This window comes from Micromys minutus (assembly GCF_963924665.1).
Source record: "Micromys minutus genome assembly, chromosome: 26".
NCBI lineage: Eukaryota > Metazoa > Chordata > Mammalia > Rodentia > Muridae > Micromys > Micromys minutus.
In genome coordinates this window covers 2,596,674-2,609,055 of record NC_137961.1, presented here as the reverse complement: position 1 = coordinate 2,609,055, position 12,382 = coordinate 2,596,674, and the positions used below count along the sequence as shown (strand labels likewise).

The window sequence follows — 12,382 nt, the reverse complement described above, 5'->3', positions numbered from 1 at the left end:
TTGCATAATACCATGTCTCAAGGAGAAAAGTTTAGTTGTGTGCGCGCCATTCCATGTTAAGCCTGTTCTTTAGAAGGCATTGCATCCCCTCTAATGAATTTGCTTGCCTGAGCTCTCCTGGGACCCCAAATTCATACAGCTGATGCTTACATGCATGATTTCACAGCCAGCCACAGCGCCGCCATGATCCCCATCCCCCAAATGGGTGAGGAAGACGAATCAGAACTAAGTCAAAGTTCAGAGGGGAGGATCAACCTTTCTCTTAAGGGGTAGATAATCAATATTTTAGGCTGCATTTCCTGTGGTACATATTCTTGTTTGGGTTTTAAAAATACTTTACAAAATGAAATAAGCCTCTTGTCTTAAAGAAGCTGCATCAAGCAGGCTGTGAGGCATATTTGGCCTACGCAGTAGGGGTCTGTCAGTCTCTGTCTAAATGTTGAAAAAGTGGGAGATATGGAATTCCTGAAAGTTATAGATCTGGTTTTCTTGGAACATGGCCATGTTTGTTTCTGTGCCATCTCAGCTGCGTGAGTCCTGTCAGGGAAAAGTGGGGTAATTATGCCATGATTGTGGCTCTGGTCTAGTTCCAAAGTAGAGGCAACAGTTGGAAGTGACTAGACCCTCTTGGGAATTTAGCACTGTCCCATCAAACAAAGGAAGGAGGAGCAGCTATCATCGCTGGCCAACTAGAAAACCCAGATGAAATGGTCTGAAGAACTGTTCTGACCACCCCTTGAAGTGAATGCTTACACCCACTAACCCACAGGGAGGCTCAGGCAGCATAAGGGCACAGTGACATTCGAGAGCCTCTTAGAACCTTGGCACATTCTACCACAAACACTCAAAGCGCAGCTGGAGGCTCAGCAGGTGGTATTACTTTCTTACTATTGGTTTTTTGCTATTAATGAGATATGGTGTAAGGGTTGGAGCAATCCCACAAGCCAAGCATTAAGCTCTGTGAATGAGCAGTTGACTCTCAACCAGGATATGAACTTGGAACTCGGACAGATATACTTGAACTTAAATCTCCAGTTTCTATCATACCATAAGACAGGTCACATACTGCAATTCCTGAGGTTGAAACTGCGGCCACCGTATTACTGGCAGTCTTGCTGGGATTCAAGAATTTTGTTGTTGTCTGATACTTAAGGCAAAGGGATTTGCTGTTACAGTTGACAATAAAAATCTCATCTATATTCAAATATCTGTTTTAAATATTTTGTGTGTGATCTCAAACCCTGTCAATTCATAATGTACAAATTAATCATGGGAACAAGCTAGGAGAAGGGTTATATACTTGTAATCCCACTAGTTGGGAGGTAGAAGCAAGAAAATCAAGGTGTTCAAGGTATCCCTTGACTTCATAGGTAGTTTCAGGTCAGCCTGGGCCACATAAGGCTATCTCAAACAACGGTAACAGCTAACAAGCAAATGAAACAGCCCGTTAGCCTGGGAAGAGAGCTTTATAGCAATAAAGAATAAGCGTTGTGCTTGTAGACAGGGGCCTAGCATGGCTGTCCTCCGAGAGGCTCCACCCAGCATCTGACTTAGACAGATGCAGATGTCCACAGACAAACACTGGACTGAGGTTGGGGAGCCCTATGGAAGAGTCCACAGGACTTATGGTAATAAGGTGCTCATGGTGATATCAACCCCACGGGAAGACCAGAAAGAAGTGTAACTAACCTGGACCCCTGGGAGTTCTCAGAGACTGAGCCACCAACCAGAGCTTACACAGGCTAGTCCACCCCCACCACTCCGACTGGCACATGTGTAGCAGAGACTGCCTTGTCTGGTCTCCGTGAGAAAGGATGCACCTAATCCCACAGAGACTTGATGCTCCAGGGTGGGGGGAAAAGCAGGAGGGGGAAAAGGGGCAAAGGAGTGGGGGACAAAGGGAGGAACTCTTCGAGAAGGGACCCAGAGGGAGGACAACATTCGGGATGTAAATTAGCTAATTAATTAATTAACTAATTAATTAAAATAGGCATTTAATAAAATGAAAAACCCTGTTTCTTAAAGGCATGAAAAGAAAAAAGATTAAGCGTTGAGGGAATCAAGGCTCTTGGGTAAAGACTTGCAACACTTTCTCCTGAGCAAGAACTTTGCTTGAGTCATCTACAGAAGAGTAAGTTGAATCTGTTAAGCTTGGGGTTTATAATTCAATATTAAAAATTGGATTATATTGTCTGTTTTAAGGAGAACATCTATTGTGGGGGAAGAACCTAAATTCTCTTCAGTAAAATGTGGGAATTTCGATTTAGCTTGGAAACAGTTTTTTTTTTTTTTTTTTTTTTAAATGCATTAAACAAAAGTGGCTGGAATACAGATTTCTAGAACCATCTACAGACTCTAGTTCTTGCTAATATGCTGTTTCTTTCCTAGGCCTTGGCAGGCTTTCTGTCCTTACCGCCTTTGTTACAAAACAACACTTCCATATTATACCCAGCATGCCTTCTTCCCACAGCTAGGATTACACAGAAGGTGGGATATTCTCCAAGGTATATATTGCTATAACATGCCCTAATTTTGCATTCTATCTCCCAGATCCTGTATCCCCTTACTAAATGGCCCACTCATTGAGTTTCCTAAGCTACTGTGACTAAGCTCCTTCTCGGGTATCTGGTTCCCATAGAGACAGAACAGCCACCACTTTGTCCAGCATTCATTTCTTTCTGTGCAAGTAGAGAAAGGCGGAGCCACATACTTCCCTGACAATGGCCAAGAACATAAGTAAATCCGAACTCCAAAGAGGCAGATTGCCACTAAGCTACCTTTAGACTGTGGGGAACAAAAGGGATGTGAGCTATTCTAGTCGGCCTGGTTACTATCATTGTTTGGAAGGATTCCGAACAAACCTCATAGTTTTCAAGGATTGATCATCTCATTTGAGAACAACTTCTAGCCAATTCTAATGTCCCCTGACGAGGGTAATATTAACTAAGCCCTCTCGAGTACTTCTAGTTGCCTCTCATTTCCTCAGCAATGAAGATCCCTGAAAGTATCTGCAGCAAGGAGACAACAGGGTGGTCACAACATCCAGCACAGAGAAGATGCACATGTTTGGGAGGAGCAGACAAGACGCTGAGGTGCTTCTAGATCTAAGCTTCACAGTGTCAGTGATAAGGCTGGTTCCCCCAGCACAGCCAGTTCTCCAGAGAATGCTGGGTTTACCTGCCTGCTGCCTTCTTGCTTGTCTAAGAAAGTATGTCGAAACTATCCAAGATTTTCCTAACACCCATATCCCAGGTTTTCTGACAACCAGCTAGCTCATCCTTACTTCAGTACACACGACTGTCCTCTCAATCTCAAAGGACACACCCAGGAATCACCTTCTCTCTCTTCTGTTGTGTACTGCCCTCTGCCCCACTCCCTACTCACAACACAATCCACAATCCAGCCATTCTCTCTAGACTGATCGGGAACCAGACGATTTCTCTCCGTGCATACGTAATCAAAAGCTGTAAATCACTTTCTCCCCTGAGGACTTCCACAACCCCCTCCAGTGGCTTCGGTTGTCTTCTTAGAGAAATATCTGCCTTCAAGCCGATGGCTGCGAGACCCTGTGTGAACTTCACTCTTCCTCCTCCGTCACTACACCGTCATCACCCAGACAGCACGTGGTAGTTCCTCCACTTAAACCGTGTCTCCTGGTGGGCACAGTGACCAGTGGCCATGCAGGCTTCAGAAGCAAAGCTACACGTAGGAAGATTTTCCTCAGACACATTGCCTGGCATGTATAAGACTCTGCAGGAGAGTTCTCCACATGGGGGATGTAGAAAACTGACTCCCACGAGTGGTCCTATGACCTTCATGTTCATGCTATGGCATGTATGCACATGTGCACAATATATGCATATAATAAATAAAAGCAAAGAACTGATGAACAAAATGGATTCCTGTAGCATAAACCACATCAATGTGTCAGTGAAAGAACCAATCAGAGTCCCAGCCTACAAAATGTATATATGTGTATATATATATATGACTTATGAAAGCAATGCAAGAAAGAAATAACATCAGCAGACAAGCACACTGTATCATGTGCCCTACGACAATAATGTTAAAGAAGAAAACAGATGGAACCCTATTTGATAAAGTCTGTGGCACTTTCTCAACACCATTAATACACAGGGCATTACTGAGAGAGCATTTTGTCTCTATGGTGCTAAGAAATGAAAGAAAAAAAGTTCTTAAGCCAATGCTCCCAATCTTGGTGGGAACTCCACATGCAAACCAATGATCTATGGCCACAGGCAGCCAGGAGGTCACTAGGCTGTGTGGTGCCACCATCTTATTCTACACTGGCCCCGTCTGTGGCTCTGAAAACAGTGGCCACATTCTCTGTATATCAGTGTGGTAAATAAAGGCTTGTGACTTTCTGTGTGCTCTCCAAATGCTGCACATGTAAATAGCCACTCTCCTCAACACTTCTGAGCGAGCTCCAGACACCACCAACTTTCTTCTTTGGGAGTAACTGAGATATCCTGTGACTTAGGTAAGATAATTATTAAGGCTATACGAACCATTTACAGGTTATAATTAGCTTTATGTAGCGGGTTTTAAAATAGTGATTAATACAATTATAGTACAATTTTGTATTGTACTAACACAAAAACACCATCAGTAATAACCCAGCTAGAATTTACTGAATCTTTTCTGTGTGTTCACTGCCTAGTATAAGTTTCTTACTTCCTTCCTTCCTTCCTTCCTTCCTTCCTTCCTTCCTTCCTTCCTTCCTCCCTTCCTTTCTTTCCTACCTTTTTTTGGTGTGGGGGTTGCTGATGGATTATTTGACATAATTGTCATTGTCCTCTCATAGGGAACGCATTTAAGGATAAGATGGGGTTTCCCATACATGACTGAATATAAACTCAAATGATGGGATCATCCAGCTCTTAGAGGAATGTGTGTGCACATGTGTGTGCACAAGCGTGTGCACAAGCACTCCAAGGCCTTTATGTTACATCTATTGCTAATAATTTGAAACTTGGACTGTGAAGCGTAAGGGAGAAAGTCTCTCTTTCACCTCCAGACTCAGTCAGCTTCAGGGACTGAATGGAGTTTTATTGAAATAAGTCTCTGTTAAAAGAGTGAATACGCTATCACATCTACAACGAGATTTTGTTACCTTTTACAGTTTCAGTTTTGATGTTGATAAATCTCTGGTCTTATTGATATAAGAATGTAGTGTCTTGGTATCCAAACCAATCTTAGCTTCTAGGATCTAGGACTCATTATTTCCTTAGCCATTAAAAATAGCACACACACACACACACACACACACACACACACACATAGTGTATATATATATATATATATATATATATATATATATATATATATGCAGGGTAATTTTAGAAAATACCAATGCTCAATTTAAATAACATGGTTTTGCTTGGCTAAAGTATTTTAAAACCAACAAGCAACCCATTGCAAACGATTTCTAATGTTTTAGGAGACCCAAGTACCATAACAATGAGAAGGGGTCTCTGATATTATTCTCTAACAAGTCACTAAAATAAATACCACCATAGACAGATCAAACAACCCTAATAAGGAAATATTAATATTATGGACATCTGGGAGCTTGGTATCATATATTAATTATATTAATTTAGCCCCAACAGAAAATGGTCACATAAAAGTATCCATAGCAGATGCCTTAGAATTAAAATACCAACCCAGCTCATCACTGCAGAAAATGGGTGGCTCTCACCCCCACCGAATATTTTAAAAATAAAAGATAGGGCAGATAGCAAAATTGCAACCAAAAGTCTTAGCTTGTTACGTAGTTTAAGAAGCATCCAATGACTCTTCTCATGGAAAATAAAAAAGCATGTGCTGAATGCAATCTGTCTCATTTTTAAGGCATAAATGTAATCTTTCCTCTTCTCCACTTGCGCTTCTGGCTTATGTATTTGGCCGCACTAATAAATTTCATTCCCTTTTGCACCTTAAATGCATCGCTTAAACTTAAGTGCTACTCACGGGACGGAAAGCAATACGTAAAGTCAAGACACGTTACTTCAGAGCAATGGAGAGCTGGTGCGAGCTGTACTCACCCTCCCGTATCTGTTGGCATAGGACCCCGTGAGCAGGGAGTGGAAAACAATGATCGTCTCGTCCAGGTCCCAGATGAACACTCTCTAAAGGGAAGAGCCACGTCAGTGCACCTTTGCTCTGGTTGGCACGGCCGCTGTCGCTTAATTTCGACATGATGCAGAAGTTTCGAGATGACACACACAATGAAAGATCTGAGTTTATGCTTTTTTACAAACACAGTTCTTCCTGAGGACATTTCCCAGCTCTCAGGTCCAGTCTTGGACAAGGCACAGGAGAACAGCTGTGTTAGTCGAGTCAGTGCGAATGGAGAAAAGAGACTTTTCTATTCAATAGTAATGTCTCCATTTCAGTCTCCAGGAGATGAGCTGTGAACTGACAGTGTTTTATTTATCAGTTCTAAGGGACAGAGGGGACAGAAGTTGAAGGCCATTCAAAAGAGACCTTCTTTGAGGGAGAATTAAAAGCAACTCTTCTGACTTACTCTAAGCAAGTTAAATATTGATCGTTTCAAGAAGAAACTGAAGCTATACCTAGTTTATTTATGTCATTAATGATCAAGCAGTTATCATAATGGGCCACACCGCTGGCTCTCAGGGGATCTGAGTTCTGCATGCAGCCACAGAGACACTTAGAAAAAAAGACCATCTTCACTGCACATGTGTATATGCATGATTTGACACACAGTCCAGGATACAGCCATTTATATGTGATTTACATTGTATTAGGTATTATGAGTCTAGACATGGCTTAGACTGTTGGGAGACTGGAGCTGCTGCTAAGTGGTAGAATGCTTGCCTAGCCTGCCTCCGGCCTGGGCTTCAGTTCCCAAGACAGAGAGCAGGGAGACACAGTACAGGGCACATGGGGAATTTGAGCACCTGTGAGTTTGGGCATCAACAGGCGGGGTCTTTGAACCTGTGCCCTGTGGATACTGAAGGGCGATTATATATTTTTAATCAGGTGGTTCCAGTTTTTAATGTAGCAGCCACACCACATATACGCTTAGACACTCAGGGTAACTCTGGACTTGGAGTTCATGTCACAAAGTTCTTTGAGATACTATAATGTCCCTGTGGCCCGTCCCCCCCTTCCTATCCCTCCTCACAGCAGAAATGCTCATGCGCATAGACACTGCTGAAAAATGGCCATCTTCTCGGCCAAAATAATCAAGTTTTCCACCGTCAGATTTTACTTTGGCAAAAAGCAGACATTTAATTGCAGTGGCTTTGTGGCCGTGAGATCTGCCACTCCGTTGGCTCTCACTTAATCCCCTGCTTTTGAACTCCTCCAAAACATGTTCTCAGTAGCTGATTACCATTTCATTTTAGAACATTCCATTTTCCCCCTTTTCTCAGTGTCCACAGATGTGTCTTTAATTTCAAAGTGGCTTTGCCTGGGCTCTTTTAGGATCATACCTACTTAAGGAAAACGGCAGTGACACACAGCAGTGTGGGAGAAATTTGTTTAAGTGAAGCTGCTTTGTTTCCTTCTGTGTTTTGCGGTGTGGAGCAGGGAGCCACACAGCCCGCCTCGCCTCAAACTCTCTATGAGCCAAGAATGGCTTTGAACTTTTGGTCCTTCTGTCTACGCTGCCCATGTGCTTGGAAGACAGGCGTGTGTCACACACCTGGCTACCACATTTCCTGAGGTAAAAGCAAAGGAATAGACGTTGTATTGTGTACACATCATGGAGGAAGACACAGATGTAAACAATGACAAAGCTGGGACGATACTCCGTGGTGCAGCTTGTGAGGTTGTGTTCCATCCCCAATGCTGCACAACAGGCAGCAGGCGTATCTACTAACAGACCGTGTCAACCATGAAAACTGTGGATGACAGGTAATGTGAAAGAGGGAAAAGTGTTTTACTTTGTTAATACAAGCAATAAACGATAACAAAAACGTTGGGGTACTTCCTCCTTGATGTTTACTGGCCAGTTCTGTTGACCCATGGATGAGCGATGTGACCCCTTGTCCCTTAATTTTAGAATAGGCAATGCCATACCTCCAGATCAGAATCCGGGGGAGGTGAGGGGTTATTGTTTCTCCTGCCTCGGCCACGTGACTTCCCATCTGAACCTCGACGCAGTCGGTCAGAGTCAGACTCTTTAATGGGTGTTGAAGGACTGTGGATTGTACTGTACTCTGTAAGAACATGAGAAGAACTGTCAAGCCCCACTACCATGGTGCCAAGAGCAGCCTGCTTCACAGGGAGGCTTAGAGTAAAGCACATTCCAACATCATCTTTTACATGCATTAGGAAAAAGCTCAGGCGATAGAAGGATCTAAGACTTTGCTTTGAAAGTGTGATCATAAACCACTCAACTTTGAGCATGTGAAACAGCAGGTTGTCCTGAATTGTCTCCATTTCCCTGGGGTCCACATGATGAGCTAGTGCTCCCTCCCCAGTGGACTCTATTGGTCCTTTCCCAATGGTCTGTACACTTCACCCTGACTCCAGAGATGGCCTTTGACCACCCGGGGAGCCTGATATTCGATTCAGCTGTTGGCTCCCCCAGTTATGAGCAGGATTCTGGTTCATGGAGAGAGATGAAAAGCCAGCCAGCCCCAGGGCAGGGAGATCTGAGTCATAGGGCAGAGTTTTCTTTCCAAAATTTAAAATCACCACTTTCTCCCTTGGTATGTGTGAGAACAAGAGAGAGAGGGCAAATTCGGGCAGCAGACTTCTAGTCAGTGCCCACCTTGGTCTAGCACCCACCTGGGTTCTTCTTATATTTTAGCTTTTTAAAAGCAAACATCTAACACCAAGGCCTAACATTAAAATTACTCATCTGGCTATCTCAGAGAAACCACTGGAATAATTACATAGAAACCACAAGATGAAGAACAGCTCCAAAAAGGCTGGGAGCAATGGCCGAGCAGTTGTAGACTTAGAGGAAGATTCTTATCCTGTGTGCAGAGTGAACAAAATCTGCCTCTCTCACCTCCTATTCTGGTCAGGACTCCCATCAGATAATGTCCCCTTTGCCCAAGGTCCAGATGGCCCTGTGATGGTTCTTTCTCCCTATGGGGCTCTGAGCCACATTCCTTCCCTAGATATGGATGAGAATCTCTATGTTTGATATGAATAATTCCTTCCTCGCTGTGATTGTGTCGATCATACATTACAGACAGAAAACTACAAGGGCAAAGGAAAGCCTGGTAGCCTTTGCTAGTGCATCTTGAGTTCTAAGCTGACCTGGTCTATCCTCAGCTCCTCAAGTCAAAGCACGGTACCGGCACTGTTTCCAAACCGAGGAATGCTTCTCTGATCTTGTGCGAGACGATCCATTGCGTCGGACTTCCATAAGTCCTTTCCATCTCTCAGTCACTTGAACCTGCTCTGCATCCCTTGGTAAAGGAAAAACTCAGCAGGTCCCCGGGACTTGTGTCCTCTTCATCACAAACAGAATGATAAACTCCCTTATGTAAACAAGCCATGGGACTCTCCTACCCAGAAACCACCAGGATGACCCACAAGGTGGTCCCTCATCTGTTTTCATAAGAAAGTCCAAACAATGCCTCTGCCATTGAGTTATTGAGATTCCCTTTTTAAACTAATTCACTTCATAGAAATGTTAGGCTAAAGCATAAAGAAGAGTGAGGTTATGTCATTTTCAGGAAAATTGATGAAACCGAAGATTATCATGTCATGAGAAACAATCTAGATTTAGACAAAGTTTTGTGTTCTTATTGTCATGTAAAACCTAGATCATATATGTGACAAGAAAGCTCATAGGACTGGTCTCTGAGAGGAAGGAGGATACACAGGAAAAAGAAAAGGCACACATATAGATGTCTCTTTCTCATATCTATACAGATACAGATACAGATACAGATAGAGATAGATACATAGATAGATAGATGATAGATAGATGATAGATAGATGATAGATAGATAGATGATAGATAGATAGATGATAGATAGATAGATGATAGGTAGATAGATGATAGATAGATATATAGATAGACAGACAGACAGACAGACAGACAGATAAAGATGGAGATATGTGGTATATAACTGTCACACTAACATTCTTTTATTGCACAGGTAGAAGGGCAAGGCATCTGCACCCTGTTTAAGGCAGTGTAAATAAGCATTTCTTTTCTGTATTTTACAAAGAACAATAGGCTCCAAATGAATGTTTTAAGTAGTCGGGCTGATTCAGAGTTGTATTTCTGAGGAAAATTTAGCCTTACAGCTTAAGAAATGTTGCACAATATGTGGAACCTGGGTGGTCCTTGTCCAAAAGAGGGCACGTGGCAGTCTCTGCCATGGCTTCAACATGAAGCATTCCTTTGCAGAGTCCTTCAGTGTAAGAGCAACCATAAACCGGGGACTCCCCAGCTTTCACAGGAGCCTATCGGAGAAGAGCCAAAGACATGTAGCTGTGTCTTATTGCATGGTAACTGCTATATATCGATTACCAGATTGCTTTATTTTTGTCCCCAAAATCCTTATCTAATCTGGGTTTTATTACCATCTACTTTTTTACTGTCTACAACTTTATTTTTTCAGTGTGTATTTGTCTCTAAAATACAAATTAAAGTTGAAAAACCTTTTTTTTTTGGAAATAAACTATAGCTAAATATGGTTTACTGAGTTCATTGAGCAAAACAGAAAAAAATTGTAAAGCTTTTTTTCTGGTAGAGGAAAATGATTATAAAAAGTAAATACTGACATCTTTAAATATTAATATATACTCACAACTTAGGAACTTAGGAGAAGACGCTATTAAAACATGCAAGCTCGCTTTGTAAATCTCTTCCTTTATGTTCTATGAGGTGGAATTAAATGCCTCTAGCTCTAAACCAGCTTTTACTGATTCTAAAGTTTTCTTCCTGATACTTGTGCAAAACAACTCAGCTAATTTAATCTTCTAAGCCACCCACTGCTCAAGTTTCTCTGAACCCTTCCTAATTGTTCAGGCTCACTCACACTGAGATGTGGGTGTGAAAATCTTCTGAAGAGAGTTCCTTTCCTTTAAGAAATTCTGGTTCCACGGTGTGCTCACAGGTCTGACTGCAGCACCAAGTGGACAAAGTTCTGTCTTTAGGGGCTGAGAATTCATGGACACACGGGCAAACACAAGAGGATAAAGTTAAAGGGAAAGGTTATGACATGGGAAAGGTAGGATTCTGCAGACCGTGAAGGAAGTCCACATAAACAACTCTAACAGGACAGGTGTGCTAGTGAAGAAAGATAGAAATGTGCTCCAGGTTGTGGCACGGGAGTGGGTGGGGGACAGAAAACAAAACAAAGCCACAGCCGTCTGATCTGGGTCTGCAGAAGGCATAGCAGCAGCCCCAGGAAGCTGAGAGGACAATGGAGACTTCAACCAAGGAGAATTCAGCCTCTTGGGTAGCAAGAGGCTGAAGACAAGTTATACCCAAGAGTAGGAGACCACGGAACAGATGATTCAGGAGCCCACATGAGGAAGGAGCATGGTCTGGGTACTGGCAAACGAGCAGCCATTAGGAGGCACAATCAGTAACTAGCTGGGTAAGAAAACAGTCAAGACTCCTGTCTGTGATTTGACAACTGCGGAAACTAGAATACTAAGGGTATGATGCAGGAAGAGAGGGTTACGAGGAAGAATGGAGGGGAACCTCAAGATTAGCATGGGAAATAACAAGTTTGAAGAGGGCTGGGAGGGGAATGGGAGATGGGGGAGGAAGGGGAGTGGAGGTTGGGAGCACCTCTAGGAAGTCCCAGAGACCTGGGATGGGGGAGGCTCCAGGGAGCCTATGAGGTGACTCTGGCTGAGAGTCCTAATAGTGGCGATATGGAACCAGAGGTGGCCACCTCCAGTAGCCAGGCAACACCCCTTCCCCCCAAGTGGAGAGATAAGGACTCCAACATGCTCACAAAACCTTCATCCTAAAATTTGTCCTGTCTATAAGAAATGCAGGGACCAAGATGGAATAGCCAACCAACGACTGGCCCAACTTGAGACCCATCCCATGAGCAAGAACCCGACACTTGCAACGATATTCTTTTGTGCTTGCAGACGGAGCCTAGCATACCTGTCTCTGAGAGGCTCCACCTAGCAGCTGACTGAAGCTCACGCAGAGACCCACAGCCAAACACTGGATAGAGAAGAGTCTGATGGAGGAGCTGGGGGAAAGACTCGGGGACCTGTAGGGGATAGGAACTCTACAGGAAGACCATTAGAGTCAATTAACCTGTACCCTTCAGGGCTTCCGGAGACTGAAGCACCAACCAAAGACTATATATATGGACTGGACCTAGGCCCCATATACATATATAACGGATGTGCACCTTGGTCTTCTTTGGGCTTCCCCAACAACTGG

The 12,382-nt window shown here is 43.3% G+C and overlaps 1 protein-coding gene across 10 annotated transcripts in view; it reads right to left on the bottom strand.

The window, feature by feature from the left end:
- The window catches only part of EYA1 (EYA transcriptional coactivator and phosphatase 1), a 142,737-nt gene that overhangs the window by 50,903 nt on the left and 79,452 nt on the right, over positions 1-12,382 (bottom strand). For all 10 annotated transcript variants that reach the window (XM_080938655.1, XM_080938658.1, XM_080938659.1 and 7 more), the window contains 2 exons: positions 8,074-8,213; positions 6,069-6,152 (listed from right to left, as the gene is read on the bottom strand). In XM_080938655.1, coding sequence (XP_080794781.1) covers positions 6,069-6,152; positions 8,074-8,213 — 224 coding nt within the window. The remainder of the gene's footprint in view (positions 1-6,068; positions 6,153-8,073; positions 8,214-12,382) is intronic.